Source organism: Engystomops pustulosus, chromosome 4, assembly GCF_040894005.1.
Source record: "Engystomops pustulosus chromosome 4, aEngPut4.maternal, whole genome shotgun sequence".
NCBI lineage: Eukaryota > Metazoa > Chordata > Amphibia > Anura > Leptodactylidae > Engystomops > Engystomops pustulosus.
The window spans coordinates 9,455,978-9,474,499 of record NC_092414.1 but is presented as its reverse complement, the minus strand read 5'-3'; the positions used below and the strand labels follow the sequence as shown (position 1 = coordinate 9,474,499).

At 50.2% G+C, this 18,522-nt stretch overlaps 1 protein-coding gene across 2 annotated transcripts in view; it reads left to right on the top strand.

Moving 5' to 3' along the window:
* RASSF8 (Ras association domain family member 8) overlaps positions 1-2,846 on the top strand; it is a 42,824-nt gene extending 39,978 nt beyond the window's left edge. For both annotated transcript variants that reach the window (XM_072145079.1, XM_072145080.1), the window contains exon 5: positions 128-2,846. In XM_072145079.1, the coding sequence (XP_072001180.1) occupies positions 128-249 (122 nt within the window). In that variant the 3' untranslated portion in view covers positions 250-2,846. The remainder of the gene's footprint in view (positions 1-127) is intronic.
* Positions 2,847-18,522: the final 15,676 nt, after the last annotated feature.

The following is an 18,522-nucleotide window of genomic DNA, read 5'->3' as shown; positions in this document are numbered from 1 at the left end:
TGGTGACCACAAATAGATCTGCAGATTTGCGTAGTAAATTGCCCAATAGAATGATGTAGCGCCTCTAGTGGACAGCTCATGTAATTACATATTTTTGAAAAATTCTTACTCTTTTTGCCTTCCTCAGAGCCTGCATTCCAGTCGGGGTCTCTAAAACGACCTGTAACTTCGAGACAACTTCCAAGTAACTTACGGATCCTCCAGAACGCCTTGTCTTCAGGCTTCAACCCCGAGGGCATCTACGTATAACCCCACGTTGCTTCGGAAAGGCCCATGGACATTTCTACGAGTTCTCCTCCTCGTCATTCGCTTCAGGTTTTAGAAGTCTCGAAAAACACATCCCCCTCAACCCTCCTTGCTCCAGGAGCCAAGACTTTTGCAACTTTTTGAAACCATCAACAAGTATCAAGCAATAGGACATTGCTGACGTGTTGACCCGAGGTTGACACTTTTATCCGATTTTTCCTTTTTGAATACTATTTTTGAAGTATTATTTTGTACGTAATCGGCGGGCGTCTGCAGAAGGATCGAAAGTGATAGATATATATTTTTCCATCAGCTTTTGTATCTCATACCAATGATAAGACGATGTTGTGTTTCTTTTATACTCTGTGTCCAGTATTTCATTGTTTTTGTTTTGCTAAAAATGATCAACCAGATCAGTGTTACTATGAGGCTCGCTGGAACTTTTTGGAAAAAAAAAAAAAGTTGGGATCACAGTATTATATCCTGAAGGGGCACAATGCTGGTTACAGCAAGACTCTACTACTACCATAGTATCCATGGGACTTGCTGTTTTATCAGTGTTTGGATTATTTGTTTTTGGTCCAAAAACAGTAAAAAGTTGGATGCCAAATTTTTGGGCTTTTCCGATATATGGAAAGTTTTTGGTTCAATAAGTTTAGTCTGAGCCATTCCGTTTTGTGAGAGCCAATTTAAGTTCAAATCTCTCGAGGGGTGTGATTAATTTATATGGGGGCTGTAGATAGGACCACAGTAGGGTAGAGCCCCAATTTTCAAGACCCTATGGTTTATGCCCCAGATTAAAAAAATTGTTGGGATTTTTTTTCCTGTCAGGGGGAACTGACAGGGAAAAAGAGAAATACGGTATACTGTACAGTAGAATTCCTTTAAACGGGTTCGAAGGGCGGTGGATCCTAACTTAAAAAAGTGATATTCACTGTTAAGGATCCCTGACACTATGATTCTGACAATGGCTGTTGTCCCAACACTGGAAAAGCTTGGAAGTGCCCCCTTAGCCAATCACTGGCCATGATTAAGCCTCTGTGATTAGCTGAGTAGTCACTTCCTGTCCACCGTGAGACAGCAGGAAGTAAAGACCAGTGGGAGGAGCATCATAACGTTGGAGCAATAAGTGAAATAAGGACCACCATTTTGAGTCTTGTAATTGTTTCTCCGTTTTGGATCATTGAGATTCCAGATTATCCAAATTCCTGGATTACAGACACTCTACACCAATCGATCACTCCAGCTCTTTATTTCTATTTATTCTTTATATTCACTATAGAATGTAGTTCTATACATTCACATGTATTTTTTGCCAAATAGTGGACAATCTGCGTGGCACCACCCCAGGGACGTTCGCCAGAGGTTTGAAGCGTTTTGCAAAGTCTAATGACAACCCGTGTGGTGGGATCTGGGGTCCGGGATCCATTTTGTTTGCATGTAAGAATGCTCTGCGCGGCATGTTAGCTTTACAAGGTTTTGTATATGTATTTTTACCACGTTTTTCACATTTATAATGTAATGGAGGACGTTTGTATTCTACATTCCTAAAGCTTTGCTCTATTACCATCATATAAATTTAAGTGGTAGCTATTTTGTGGGGGATAAGTGATTCAAAATGGCCGCCTTTAACCTCTTTTGGGAATAGAATGTTACAGTGTAGGAGAGTCCGAGTATGTATGGTCAGAGGTATAAATTTTTTTTTCTTCAAGCCCTATAATAAGGTTCAGTCTGTGTAGGGATAAAACTTAAAGGGGTTTCCTGGGGTTTTCTTTATTTTCCTTTTTTCAAAGAACCCCACAATCCTTCTACTACCATACTTCTCTCATATCTATAGTCTGTCTGATATTATAGAGAAGAGATGAGTACTACTGCCTCCTTCTGCTAATGGCAGTCCAAAGGATTACAGTTTACCTCATCGCTTGACATATATTTCAAGAAAACCCTTTAATACTGATGGTATAAGAAGAAGGGACTTCAATCCCCAAACATTTGTCTATTATCCTCTGGATAGGGGGCTATAGTTAGAATTTAGACCCCCTCCTCATTTTGGATCACTCAGAATGACTGGAATATCCCTTTAATTTAACTTTAATGATGGCCAAATCATTTATCTTTAGACTAGGCCCCAAACAGCCTTGTCTTCCTTGACAACCAATTAGAAGCCAGCTTTCATCTGTCAAGTGCATTTTGAAAAATAAAAGCTGGTTCTTGATTGGTTGCTAAAGGCCGCATAGCAACTGGTTTAAAAGAAAAGGCCTAGAGAACAATCTGAGACTTGTATTTTCCTCACAGTCAAAAATACGGACAAAATATTTTTCTTTCCCTCATCCATTGCTTGTCGCTGCCTTAAAAACAGCATTTATGACAAATTCACAGGGTGTAAAGAACGCAGTAATTTAAGGGTGCGAGTCCACATGTTTTGGTAAAGTCGCAACGATAATGGCGATGTATGGCCTCTCCCTAATGCAGTATTAGCCCAGCCTTGTGAGGAGAGAATGGCGCATGTTATGTACTGAATGTAAACGGATGTGTGAGGAGCGCTATTGCAATAATATCTAGCGATGTCAGGCCGCGTTCACATGCAAGACGTTTTTTTTTTCTATATAGTGTAAAATACATCTGATAAAACAAGAGAAATGGTAAAATGGGCGGCATTTTTATACATTGGTGGCAGCCATTTTGAGATTTAAGTAGCTTTGACAACCATGGCCTATAGGTATATATAAAACATACGTACACGTGGCCAGATTTACTCCCCATAGGCATCATTTCACCTCATGGTTTTCATGACAGATCCGTTTTCAAACACTATAGATGGCTAATTATGAATAGAAGAATCAACAAAATGGCCGCCACCACTGTAGGTCCCCACACTTTTTTTTGAAGGAAGTATAATTTTAATATAAATTGTGACAGGAATTTTAGTGTGTTCTGATTGGACACACTACACGCAGTACATGTGTGTATATATATATAAATATGTATGTGTGTGTATGTATATATATATATATATATATATACACATACACACACACTAGAACGACGACTATGGACACGCTCAGAAACTGTGAATGAACTTTAGCTGTGCTTTGCTTCGACGCAAACCTTGTATCATATGTAATTATCTATTTTCTGTTAATGATATTATCTATTTTCTGATTTTATCCACACATTGTTTAATTATTGCTACGAAAATGTAAAAAAAAAAAAAAAAATCTTGGATTTGTTGCATACAATATATTCCCGCTCACATTGGGAAGTCCGCCTCCTGTCTTTATTTATAACAGGTTCTTATTATAGGAGGTTCACCAATATCGTAAGAGACCTTTCATGGAGCAGCCACATGACTAAAACCGCTTTGCTGGACTCCACCAGACGTCTGAAGGAGTCCGTTGAAATCTGGGAATTTTGAGCAAAGTTTTCACATTAATGGTTGTCATATTCCTGGACTATGTCTGCCATGTGGCTATTAATTGGTCATTGGTAAGGGGGGGGGTCAGCATGGGCGCTCTGACGTCTCAGTGACTACACCCCCCATACACAGCGAGCTGCCATGTCCTGTGTCTCCTGATACCTTTCTATCATTGCCACCAGGGGTCAGTATGGGCGCTCTGACCCCTCTGTGACTACACCCCCATACACAGCGAGCTGCCATGTCCTGTGTCCTGACACCTTTCTATCATAGCCAGCAGTTGTCAGGGGTCAGCATGGGTGCTCTGACCCCCCTGTGATTACACCCCCCATACACAGAGAGCTGCCATGTCCTGTGTGTCCTGACACCTTTCTATCATAACCAGCAGTGGTCAGGGGTCAGCATGGCTGCTCTGACCCCTCTGTGACTACACCCCCCATACACAGCGAGCTGCCATGTCCTGTGTCTCCTGATACCTTTCTATCATTGCCACCAGGGGTCAGTATGGGCGCTCTGACCCCTCTGTGACTACACCCCCATACACAGAAAGCTGCCATGTCCTGTGTCCTGACACCTTTCTATCATAGCCAGCAGTTGTCAGGGGTCAGCATGGGTGCTCTGACCCCCCTGTGATTACACCCCCCATACACAGAGAGCTGCCATGTCCTGTGTGTCCTGACACCTTTCTATCATAGCCAGCAGTGGTCAGGGGTCAGCATGGGCGCTCTGACCTCTCTGTGATTACACCCCCCATACACAGCGAGCTGCCATGTCCTGTGTGTCCTGACACCTTTCTATCATAGCCAGCAGGGGTCAGCATGGGTGCTCTGACCCCTCTGTGACTACACCCCCCATACACAGCGAGCTGCCATGTCCTGTGTGTCCTGACACCTTTCTATCATAGCCAGCAGTGGTCAGGGGTCAGCATGGGTGCTCTGACCCCTCTGTGACTACTCCCTCATACACAGCGAGCTGCCATGTCCTGTGTGTCCTGACACCTTTCTATCATAGCCAGCAGGGGTCAGCATGGGTGCTCTGACCCCTCTGTGACTACACCCCCCATACACAGCGAGCTGCCATGTCCTGTGTGTCCTGACACCTTTCTATCATAGCCAGCAGTGGTCAGGGGTCAGCATGGGTGCTCTGACCCCTCTGTGACTACACCCCCCATACACAGCGAGCTGCCATGTCCTGTGTGTCCTGACACCTTTCTATCATAGCCAGCAGTGGTCAGGGGTCAGCATGGGCGCTCTGACGTCTCAGTGACTACACCCCCCATACACAGCGAGCTGCCATGTCCTGATACCTTTCTATCATTGCCACCAGGGGTCAGTATGGGCGCTCTGACCCTCTGTGACTACACCCCCATACACAGCGAGCTGCCATGTCCTGTGTCCTGACACCTTTCTATCATAGCCAGCAGTGGTCAGGGGTCAGCATGGGTGCTCTGACCCCTCTGTGACTACACCCCCCATACACAGCGAGCTGCCATGTCCTGTGTGTCCTGACACCTTTCTATCATAGCCAGCAGTGGTCAGGGGTCAGCATGGGCGCTCTGACCCCTCTGTGACTACACCCCCCATACACAGCGAGCTGCCATGTCCTGTGTGTCCTGACACCTTTCTATCATAGCCAGCAGTGGTCAGGGGTCAGCATGGGCGCTCTGACCCCTCTGTGACTACACCCCCCATACACAGCGAGCTGCCATGTCCTGTGTGTCCTGACACCTTTCTATCATAGCCAGCAGTGGTCAGGGGTCAGCATGGGTGCTCTGACCCCTCTGTGACTACACCCCCCATACACAGCGAGCTGCCATGTCCTGTGTGTCCTGACACCTTTCTATCATAGCCAGCAGTGGTCAGGGGTCAGCATGGGCGCTCTGACCGCTCTGTGACTACACACCCCATACACAGCGAGCTGCCATGTCCTGTGTGTCCTGACACCTTTCTATCATAGCCAGCAGTGGTCAGGGGTCAGCATGGGCGCTCTGACCCCTCTGTGACTACACCCCCCATACACAGCGAGCTGCCATGTCCTGTGTGTCCTGACACCTTTCTATCATAACCAGCAGTGGTCAGGGGTCAGCATGGCTGCTCTGACCCCTCTGTGACTACACCCCCCATACACAGCGAGCTGCCATGTCCTGTGTGTCCTGACACCTTTCTATCATAGCCAGCAGTGGTCAGGGGTCAGCATGGGTGCTCTGACCCCTCTGTGACTACACCCCCCATACACAGCGAGCTGCCATGTCCTGTGTGTCCTGACACCTTTCTATCATAGCCAGCAGTGGTCAGGGGTCAGCATGGGCGCTCTGACCCCTCTGTGACTACACCCCCCATACACAGCGAGCTGCCATGTCCTGTGTGTCCTGACACCTTTCTATCATAGCCAGCAGTGCTCAGGGGTCAGCATGGGCGCTCTGACCCCTCTGTGACTACACCCCCCCCCCCATACACAGCGAGCTGCCATGTCCTGTGTGTCCTGACACCTTTCTATCATAGCCAGCAGTGGTCAGGGGTCAGCATGGGCGCTCTGACCGCTCTGTGACTACACACCCCATACACAGCGAGCTGCCATGTCCTGTGTGTCCTGACACCTTTCTATCATAGCCAGCAGTGGTCAGGGGTCAGCATGGGCGCTCTGACCCCTCTGTGACTACACCCCCCATACACAGCGAGCTGCCATGTCCTGTGTGTCCTGACACCTTTCTATCATAACCAGCAGTGGTCAGGGGTCAGCATGGCTGCTCTGACCCCTCTGTGACTACACCCCCCATACACAGCGAGCTGCAATGTCCTGTGTGTCCTGACACCTTTCTATCATAGCCAGCAGTGGTCAGGGGTCAGCATGGGTGCTCTGACCCCTCTGTGACTACACCCCCCATACACAGCGAGCTGCCATGTCCTGTGTGTCCTGACACCTTTCTATCATAGCCAGCAGTGGTCAGGGGTCAGCATGGGCGCTCTGACCCCTCTGTGACTACACCCCCCATACACAGGGAGCTGCCATGTCCTGTGTGTCCTGACACCTTTCTATCATAGCCAGCAGTGCTCAGGGGTCAGCATGGGCGCTCTGACCCCTCTGTGACTACACCCCCCCCCCATACACAGCGAGCTGCCATGTCCTGTGTGTCCTGACACCTTTCTATCATAGCCAGCAGTGGTCAGGGGTCAGCATGGGTGCTCTGACCCCTCTGTGACTACACCCCCCCATACACAGCGATGACATGTCCTGTGTCCTGACACCTTTCTATCGAAGCCAGCAGGAGTCAGGGGTCAGCATGGGCGCTCTGACCCCTCTGTGACTACACCCCCCATACACAGCGAGCTGCCATGTCCTGTGTGTCCTGAAATCTTTCTATCATAGCCAGCAGTGGTCAGGGGTCAGCATGGGTGATCTGACGGCTCAGTGGCTACACCCCCCATACACAGCGAGCTGCTATGTCCTGTGTGTCCTGACACCTTTCTATCATAGCCAGCAGTGGTCAGGGGTCAGCATGGGTGCTCTGACCCCTCTGTGACTACTCCCTCATACACAGCGAGCTGCCATGTCCTGTGTGTCCTGACACCTTTCTATCATAGCCAGCAGTGGTCAGGGGTCAGCATGGGTGCTCTGACCTCTCTGTGACTACACCCCCCATACACAGCGAGCTGCCATGTCCTGTGTTTCCTGACACCTTTCTATCATAGCCAGCAGTGGTCAGGGGTCAGCATGGGCGCTCTGACCCCTCTGTGACTACACCCCCATACACAGCGAGCTGCCATGTCCTGTGTGTCCTGACACCTTTCTATCATAGCCAGCAGTGGTCAGGGGTCAGCACGGGCGCTCTGACCCATCTGTGACTACACCCCCCATACACAGCGAGCTGCCATGTCCTGTGTGTCCTGACACCTTTCTATCATAGCCAGCAGTGGTCAGGGGTCAGCATGGGTGCTCTGACCCCTCTGTGACTACTCCCCCCATACACAGCGAGCTGCTATGTCCTGTGTGTCCTGACACCTTTCTATCATAGCCAGCAGTGGTCTGGGGTCAGCATGGGTGCTCTGTCCTCTGTGACTACACCCCCATACACAGCGAGCTGCCATGTCCTGTGTGTCCTGACACCTTTCTATCATAGCCAGCAGTGGTCAGGGGTCAGCATGGGTGCTCTGACCCCTCTGTGACTACTCCCCCCATACACAGCGAGCTGCTATGTCCTGTGTGTCCTGACACCTTTCTATCATAGCCAGCAGTGGTCTGGGGTCAGCATGGGCGCTCTGACCCCTCTGTGACTACACCCCCCATACACAGCGAGCTGCCATGTCCTGTGTGTCCTGACACCTTTCTATCATAGCCAGCAGTGGTCAGGGGTCAGCATGGGCGCTCTGACCCCTCTGTGACTACACCCCCCATACACAGTGAGCTGCCATGTCCTGTGTGTCCTGACACCTTTCTATCATAGCCAGCAGTGGTCAGGGGTCTGCATGGGCGCTCTGACCTCTCTGTGACTACACCCCCCATACACTGCGAGCTGCCATGTCCTGTGTGTCCTGACACCTTTCTATCATAGCCAGCAGTGGTCAGGGGTCTGCATGGGTGCTCTGACCCCTCTGTGACTACACCCCCCATACACACCGAGCTGCCATGTCCTGTGTGTCCTGACACCTTTCTATCATAGCCAGCAGTGGTCAGGGGTCAGCATGGGTGCTCTGACCTCCCTGTGACTACACCCCCCATACACAGAGAGCTGCCATGTCCTGTGTGTCCTGACACCTTTCTATCATAGCCAGCAGTGGTCAGGGGTCAGCATGGGCGCTCTGACCTCTCTGTGATTACACCCCCCATACACAGCGAGCTGCCATGTCCTGTGTGTCCTGACACCTTTCTATCATAGCCAGCAGGGGTCAGCATGGGTGCTCTGACCCCTCTGTGACTACACCCCCCATACACAGCGAGCTGCCATGTCCTGTGTGTCCTGACACCTTTCTATCATAGCCAGCAGTGGTCAGGGGTCAGCATGGGTGCTCTGACCCCTCTGTGACTACACCCCCCCATACACAGCGAGCTGCCATGTCCTGTGTGTCCTGACACCTTTCTATCATAGCCAGCAGTGGTCAGGGGTCAGCATGGGTGCTCTGACCCCTCTGTGACTACACCCCCCATACACAGCGAGCTGCCATGTCCTGTGTGTCCTGACACCTTTCTATCATAGCCAGCAGTGGTCAGGGGTCAGCATGGGCGCTCTGACGTCTCAGTGACTACACCCCCCATACACAGCGAGCTGCCATGTCCTGATACCTTTCTATCATTGCCACCAGGGGTCAGTATGGGCGCTCTGACCCCTCTGTGACTACACCCCCATACACAGCGAGCTGCCATGTCCTGTGTCCTGACACCTTTCTATCATAGCCAGCAGTGGTCAGGGGTCAGCATGGGTGCTCTGACCCCTCTGTGACTACACCCCCCATACACAGCGAGCTGCCATGTCCTGTGTCCGGACACCTTTCTATCACAGCCAGCAGTGGTCAGGGGTCAGCATGGGAGCTCTGACCCCTCTGTGACTACACCCCCCATACACAGCGAGCTGCCATGTCCTGTGTCCTGACACCTTTCTATCATAGCCAGCAGTGGTCAGGGGTCAGCATGGGCGCTCTGACCCCTCTGTGACTACACCCCCCATACACAGCGAGCTGCCATGTCCTGTGTGTCCTGACACCTTTCTATCATAGCCAGCAGTGGTCAGGGGTCAGCATGGGTGCTCTGACCCCTCTGTGACTACATCCCCCCATACACAGCGAGCTGCCATGTCCTGTGTGTCCTGACACCTTTCTATCATAGCCAGCAGTGGTCAGGGGTCAGCATGGGCGCTCTGACCCCTCTGTGACTACACCCCCCATACACAGCGAGCTGCCATGTCCTGTGTGTCCTGACACCTTTCTATCATAGCCAGCAGTGGTCAGGGGTCAGCATGGGCGCTCTGACCCCTCTGTGACTACACCCCCCATACACAGCAAGCTGCCATGTCCTGTGTGTCCTGACACCTTTCTATCATAGCCAGCAGTGGTCAGGGGTCAGCATGGGTGCTCTGACCCCTCTGTGACTACACCCCCCATACACAGCGAGCTGCCATGTCCTGTGTGTCCTGACACCTTTCTATCATAGCCAGCAGTGGTCAGGGGTCAGCATGGGCGCTCTGACCCCTCTGTGACTACATCCCCCCATACACAGCGAGCTGCCATGTCCTGTGTGTCCTGACACCTTTCTATCATAGCCAGCAGTGGTCAGGGGTCAGCATGGGCGCTCTGACCCCTCTGTGACTACACCCCCCATACACAGCGAGCTGCCATGTCCTGTGTGTCCTGACACCTTTCTATCATAGCCAGCAGTGGTCAGGGGTCAGCATGGGCGCTCTGACCCCTCTGTGACTACACCCCCCATACACAGCAAGCTGCCATGTCCTGTGTGTCCTGACACCTTTCTATCATAGCCAGCAGTGGTCAGGGGTCAGCATGGGTGCTCTGACCCCTCTGTGACTACACCCCCCATACACAGCGAGCTGCCATGTCCTGTGTGTCCTGACACCTTTCTATCATAGCCCGCAGTGGTCAGGGGTCAGCATGGGCGCTCTGACCGCTCTGTGACTACACCCCATACACAGCGAGCTGCCATGTCCTGTGTGTCCTGACACCTTTCTATCATAACCAGCAGTGGTCAGGGGTCAGCATGGCTGCTCTGACCCCTCTGTGACTACACCCCCCATACACAGCGAGCTGCCATGTCCTGTGTGTCCTGACACCTTTCTATCATAGCCAGCAGTGGTCAGGGGTCAGCATGGGTGCTCTGACCCCTCTGTGACTACACCCCCCATACACAGCGAGCTGCCATGTCCTGTGTGTCCTGACACCTTTCTATCATAGCCAGCAGTGGTCAGGGGTCAGCATGGGCGCTCTGACCGCTCTGTGACTACACACCCCATACACAGCGAGCTGCCATGTCCTGTGTGTCCTGACACCTTTCTATCATAACCAGCAGTGGTCAGGGGTCAGCATGGCTGCTCTGACCCCTCTGTGACTACACCCCCCATACACAGCGAGCTGCCATGTCCTGTGTGTCCTGACACCTTTCTATCATAGCCAGCAGTGGTCAGGGGTCAGCATGGGTGCTCTGACCCCTCTGTGACTACACCCCCCATACACAGCGAGCTGCCATGTCCTGTGTGTCCTGACACCTTTCTATCATAGCCAGCAGTGGTCAGGGTTCAGCATGGGCGCTCTGACCCCTCTGTGACTACACCCCCCATACACAGGGAGCTGCCATGTCCTGTGTGTCCTGACACCTTTCTATCATAGCCAGCAGTGGTCAGGGGTCAGCATGGGCGCTCTGACCCCTCTGTGACTACACCCCCCATACACAGCGAGCTGCCATGTCCTGTGTCCTGACACCTTTCTATCATAGCCAGCAGTGGTCAGGGGTCTGCATGGGTGCTCTGACCCCTCTGTGACTACACCCCCCATACACAGCGAGCTGCCATGTCCTGTGTCCTGATACCTTTCTATCATAGCCAGCAGTGGTCAGGGGTCAGCATGGGGGCTCTGACCCCTCTGTGACTACACCCCCCATACACAGCGAGCTGCCATGTCCTGTGTGTCCTGACACCTTTCTATCATAGCCAGCAGTGGTCAGGGGTCAGCATGGGCGCTCTGACCCCTCTGTGACTACACCCCCCATACACAGCGAGCTGCCATGTCCTGTGTGTCCTGATACCTTTCTATCATAGCCAGCAGTGGTCAGGGGTCAGCATGGGTGCTCTGACCCCTCTGTGATTACACCCCCCATACACAGAGAGCTGCCATGTCCTGTGTGTCCTGACACCTTTCTATCATAGCCACCAGGGGTCAGTATGGGCGCTCTGACCCCTCTGTGACTACACCCCCATACACAGCGAGCTGCCATGTCCTGTGTCCTGACACCTTTCTATCATAGCCAGCAGTTGTCAGGGGTCAGCATGGGTGCTCTGACCCCCCTGTGATTACACCCCCCATACACAGAGAGCTGCCATGTCCTGTGTGTCCTGACACCTTTCTATCATAGCCAGCAGTGGTCAGGGGTCAGCATGGGCGCTCTGACCTCTCTGTGATTACACCCCCCATACACAGCGAGCTGCCATGTCCTGTGTGTCCTGACACCTTTCTATCATAGCCAGCAGGGGTCAGCATGGGTGCTCTGACCCCTCTGTGACTACACCCCCCATACACAGCGAGCTGCCATGTCCTGTGTGTCCTGACACCTTTCTATCATAGCCAGCAGTGGTCAGGGGTCAGCATGGGTGCTCTGACCCCTCTGTGACTACTCCCTCATACACAGCGAGCTGCCATGTCCTGTGTGTCCTGACACCTTTCTATCATAGCCAGCAGGGGTCAGCATGGGTGCTCTGACCCCTCTGTGACTACACCCCCCATACACAGCGAGCTGCCATGTCCTGTGTGTCCTGACACCTTTCTATCATAGCCAGCAGTGGTCAGGGGTCAGCATGGGTGCTCTGACCCCTCTGTGACTACACCCCCCATACACAGCGAGCTGCCATGTCCTGTGTGTCCTGACACCTTTCTATCATAGCCAGCAGTGGTCAGGGGTCAGCATGGGCGCTCTGACGTCTCAGTGACTACACCCCCCATACACAGCGAGCTGCCATGTCCTGATACCTTTCTATCATTGCCACCAGGGGTCAGTATGGGCGCTCTGACCCTCTGTGACTACACCCCCATACACAGCGAGCTGCCATGTCCTGTGTCCTGACACCTTTCTATCATAGCCAGCAGTGGTCAGGGGTCAGCATGGGTGCTCTGACCCCTCTGTGACTACACCCCCCATACACAGCGAGCTGCCATGTCCTGTGTGTCCTGACACCTTTCTATCATAGCCAGCAGTGGTCAGGGGTCAGCATGGGCGCTCTGACCCCTCTGTGACTACACCCCCCATACACAGCGAGCTGCCATGTCCTGTGTGTCCTGACACCTTTCTATCACAGCCAGCAGTGGTCAGGGGTCAGCATGGGCGCTCTGACCCCTCTGTGACTACACCCCCCCCCCATACACAGCGAGCTGCCATGTCCTGTGTGTCCTGACACCTTTCTATCATAGCCAGCAGGGGTCAGCATGGGCGCTCTGACCCCTCTGTGACTACACCCCCCATACACAGCGAGCTGCCATGTCCTGTGTGTCCTGAAATCTTTCTATCATAGCCAGCAGTGGTCAGGGGTCAGCATGGGTGATCTGACGGCTCAGTGGCTACACCCCCCATACACAGCGAGCTGCTATGTCCTGTGTGTCCTGACACCTTTCTATCATAGCCAGCAGTGGTCAGGGGTCAGCATGGGTGCTCTGTCCTCTGTGACTACACCCCCATACACAGCGAGCTGCCATGTCCTGTGTGTCCTGACACCTTTCTATCATAGCCAGCAGTGGTCAGGGGTCAGCATGGGTGCTCTGACCCCTCTGTGACTACTCCCCCCATACACAGCGAGCTGCTATGTCCTGTGTGTCCTGACACCTTTCTATCATAGCCAGCAGTGGTCTGGGGTCAGCATGGGCGCTCTGACCCCTCTGTGACTACTCCCCCCATACACAGTGAGCTGCCATGTCCTGTGTGTCCTGACACCTTTCTATCATAGCCAGCAGTGGTCAGGGGTCTGCATGGGCGCTCTGACCTCTCTGTGACTACACCCCCCATACACTGCGAGCTGCCATGTCCTGTGTGTCCTGACACCTTTCTATCATAGCCAGCAGTGGTCAGGGGTCAGCATGGGTGCTCTGACCTCCCTGTGACTACACCCCCCATACACAGAGAGCTGCCATGTCCTGTGTGTCCTGACACCTTTCTATCATAGCCAGCAGTGGTCAGGGGTCAGCATGGGCGCTCTGACCTCTCTGTGATTACACCCCCCATACACAGCGAGCTGCCATGTCCTGTGTGTCCTGACACCTTTCTATCATAGCCAGCAGTGGTCAGGGGTCAGCATGGGTGCTCTGACCTCTCTGTGACTACACCCCCCATATACAGCGAGCTGCCATGTCCTGTGTGTCCTGACACCTTTCTATCATAGCCAGCAGTGGTCAGGGGTCAGCATGGGTGCTCTGACCTCTCTGTGACTACACCCCCCATATACAGCGAGCTGCCATGTCCTGTGTGTCCTGACACCTTTCTATCACAGCCAGCAGTGGTCAGGGGTCAGCATGGGTGCTCTGACCCCTCTGTGACTACACCCCCCCCCCCATACACAGCGAGCTGCCATGTCCTGTGTGTCCTGACACCTTTCTATCACAGCCAGCAGTGGTCAGGGGTCAGCATGGGCGCTCTGACCCCTCTGTGACTACACCCCCCATACACAGCGAGCTGCCATGTCCTGTGTCCTGACACCTTTCTATCATAGCCAGCAGTGGTCAGGGGTCAGCATGGGCGCTCTGACCTCTCTGTGACTACACCCCCCATACACAGCGAGCTGCCATGTCCTGTGTATCCTGACACCTTTCTATCATAGCCAGCAGTGGTCAGGGGTCAGCATGGGCGCTCTGACCCCTCTGTGACTACATGCCCCATACACAGCGAGCTGTCATGACCTGTGTCCTGACACCTTTCTATCATAGCCAGCAGTGGTCAGGGGTCAGCATGGGTGCTCTGACCCCTCTGTGACTACACCCCCATACACAGCGAGCTGCCATGTCCTGTGTGTCCTGACACCTTTCTATCATAGCCAGCAGTGGTCAGGGGTCAGCATGGACGCTCTGACCCCTCTGTGACTATACCTCCCATACACAGCGAGCTGCCATGTCCTGTGTGTCCTGACACCTTTCTATCATAGCCAGCAGTGGTCAGGGGTCAGCATGGGTGCTCTGACCCCTCTGTGACTACACCCCCCATACACAGCGAGCTGCCATGTCCTGTGTGTCCTGACGCCTTTCTATCATAGCCAGCAGTGGTCAGGGGTCAGCATGGGCGCTCTGACCCCTCTGTGACTACACCCCCCATACACAGCGATCTCCCATGTCCTGTGTGTCCTGACACCTTTCTATCATAGCCAGCAGTGGTCAGGGGTCAGCATGGGCGCTCTGACCCCTCTGTGACTACACCCCCCATACACAGCAAGCTGCCATGTCCTGTGTGTCCTGACACCTTTCTATCATAGCCAGCAGTGGTCAGGGGTCAGCATGGGTGCTCTGACCTCTCTGTGACTACACCCCCCATACACAGCGAGCTGCCATGTCCTGTGTGTCCTGACACCTTTCTATCATAGCCAGCAGTGGTCAGGGGTCAGCATGGGCGCTCTGACCCCTCTGTGACTACACCCCCCATAAACATACACTATGTTCTATAGTCTTATAATTACATAATGGGACGTAATAAAGTGAAAAAGTTAATAATTTTTTATTCTGCAGTTTACTGTGCAGACAGAAGGTGGCGCCATTACACCTATTTATCAGTGTAATGTCAGCAGTATTACAGCAGGGGGCAGCAGAACCTCACAGATTGCTGGAATGTACCAGGACAGGGGGGAACTGGGTCTAGACTCTAGAGCAGTGATGGCTAACCTATGGCACTAGTGCCAGAGGTGGCACTCAGAGACCTTTCTGTGGGCACTCAGGCCATCACCAGAGATGACTCCAGGTATATTCCTGCAGTCCAAGACAGCCCAGGACTTGCTGTGCACAGAGGTATTTTAAAGTGACAGCTGTACCTGGGACTATTTTCTGCTTTATTGGTGCCTCAGGTGCTGCTATCAATGAAAACTGTGACAGAGAACGGAGTATAAATCACAAATTAAATTTCTGTGTTGGCACTTTGCAATAAATAAGTGGGTCTTTGTTGTAGTTTGGGCACTCGGCCTCTAAAAGGTTTGCCATCACTGCTCTAGAGTGTACAATACTTATATATATCTGGGGGTCTATGGCTGTGAGGGGCTATTTGTATAATTATCACATGGTCTACAATAATAAAACAATCTAATTCAAACTCCTAGGTAGGCTGTGGTTTATGATCCCTGGTGGTCTAGGGTAATGCAATAGTGAATGATTAATAACCTGGTGGTCCAAGGCAGTGAAGGGATTGACATACACTCCCCCAAGTGATCTAACGGGCCTTAGTATAATAAATTATTTATGCCCTTGTGGTCTAGGGTAGAGAAGGGATTCACCAGTACATCTCCTGGAGGTCTAGGGTATTAGACCAATTCCATATAAATTATCTGGTCTAAGGTATTCAAGTGGTGTAGATACCTTGTGGTATCTGAGATATTCCCTGGTGGTCTGAGGTAGTGATAGAATGTGTTTCTATATTCCCTGGTGGTCTGGGGTAGTAATAGAATGTATTTATATGTTCCCTGGTGGTCTGGGGTAGTGATAGAATGTATTTATATATTCCCTGGTGGTCTGGGGTAGTGATAGAATGTATTTATATATTCCCTGGTGGTCTGGGGTAGTGATAGAATGTATTTATATATTCCCTGGTGGTCTGGGGTAGTGATAGAATGTATTTATATATTCCCTGGTGGTCTGGGGTAGTGATAGAATGTATTTATATATTCCCTGGTGGTCTGGGGTAGTGATAGAATGTATTTATATATTCCCTGGTGGTCTGGGGTAGTGATAGAATGTATTTATATATTCCCTGGTGGTCTGAGGTACTGAAGGGATGTATTTCTATATTCCCTGGTGGTCTGAGGTAGTGATAGAATGTATTTATATATTCCCTGGTGGTTTGGGGTAGTAATAGAATGTATTTATATATTCCCTGGTGGTCTGGGGTAGTGATAGAATGTATTTATATATTCCCTGGTGGTCTGAGGTACTGAAGGGATGTATTTCTATATTCCCTGGTGGTCTGAGGTAGTGATAGAATGTATTTATATATTCCCTGGTGGTTTGGGGTAGTGATAGAATGTATTTATATATTCCCTGGTGGTCTGGGGTAGTGATAGAATGTGTTTCTATATTCCCTGGTGGTCTGGGGTAGTAATAGAATGTATTTATATGTTCCCTGGTGGTCTGGGGTAGTGATAGAATGTATTTCTATATTCCCTGGTGGTCTGAGGTAGTGATAGAATGTATTTATATATTCCCTGGTGGTCTGGGGTAGTGATAGAATGTATTTATATATTCCCTGGTGGTCTGAGGTAGTGATAGAATGTATTTATATATTCCCTGGTGGTCTGAGGTAGTGATAGAATGTATTTATATATTCCCTGGTGGTCTGGGGTAGTGATAGAATGTATTTATGTATTCCCTGGTGGTCTGGGGTTTTGGGGGTGATCAAGATCTGGTGGTCTAGGAAATTAGTTAATGATTATTAATTAGTAGTGATAGAATCTGCTTATATGTCCCCTGGTGGCCTAGGGTGATACAATGATGAGTTGTAGATGGCCTGGTGGTCTAAGGTAGTGAAATAATTCATTAGAAATGCCCTGATGGGACCCTCAAGGCTGTGTATGGGGGGCAAACTGGGACCCCACCAAGATCTGACATATTTAAAGGTACAGACACCCTATAATGAAGCGTAATAACAGGGACCTGGGATGATCCTTAGTGTATGGACCTGGAGGTCAGGGAAGGAGGAAAACCCAATATCCAGTACGTGACCCCCCTCCCCCCCGCACATGAGGGGCCGGGGCGCTATGTTTAGGTGCAATGAAAGGTATGAATGATTGATGTCTGCAGAGACTTTCCACCACGCGAGGTGACATTTAGGAGACACGAAAAATCACACTGGGTCACGGATCTGAGAGAGCAACCTGACTTCACCCTCTCCCAAAAATAGCCGGATCAGAGCCAGGGTCCGGATCACCCCCCAACATAAGATTAACCCTTCAATGTTCCCTTCAATAGATTAGAAAAAAAATAGTTATATTCCTGTACATAGGGGGCAGTATTATAGTAGTTATATTCTTGTACATAGGGGGCAGTATTATAGTAGTTATATTCCTGTACATAGGAGGCAGTATTATAGTAGTTATATTCTTGTACATAGGGGGCAGTATTATAGTAGTAATATTCTTGTACATAGGGGGCAGTATTATAGTAGTTATATTCCTGTACATAGGGGGCAGTATTATAGTAGCTATATTCTTGTATATAGGGGGCAGTATTATAGTAGTTATATTCTTGTACATAGGGGGCAGTATTATAGTAGTTATATTCTTGTACATAGGGGCAGTATTATAGTAGGTATATTCTTGTACATAGGGACAGTATTATAGTAGTTATATTCTTGTACATAGGGGGCAGTATTATAGTAGTTATATTCCTGTACATAGGGGGCAGTATTATAGTAGTTATATTCTTGTATATAGGGGGCAGTATTATAGTAGTTATATTCTTGTACATAGGGGGCAGTATTATAGTAGTTATATTCCTGTACATAGGGGGCAGTATTATAGTAGTTATATTCTTGTATATAGGGGGCAGTATTATAGTAGTTATATTCTTGTACATAGGGGGCAGTATTATAGTAGTAATATTCTTGTACATAGGGGGCAGTATTATAGTAGTTATATTCCTGTACATAGGGGGCAGTATTATAGTAGCTATATTCTTGTATATAGGGGGCAGTATTATAGTAGTTATATTCTTGTACATAGGGGGCAGTATTATAGTAGTTATATTCTTGTACATAGGGGCAGTATTATAGTAGGTATATTCTTGTACATAGGGACAGTATTATAGTAGTTATATTCTTGTACATAGGGGGCAGTATTATAGTAGTTATATTCTTGTACATAGGGGACAGTATTATAGTAGTTATATTCTTGTACATAGGGGCAGTATTATAGTAGGTATATTCTTGTACATAGGGACAGTATTATAGTAGTTATATTCTTGTACATAGGGGGCAGT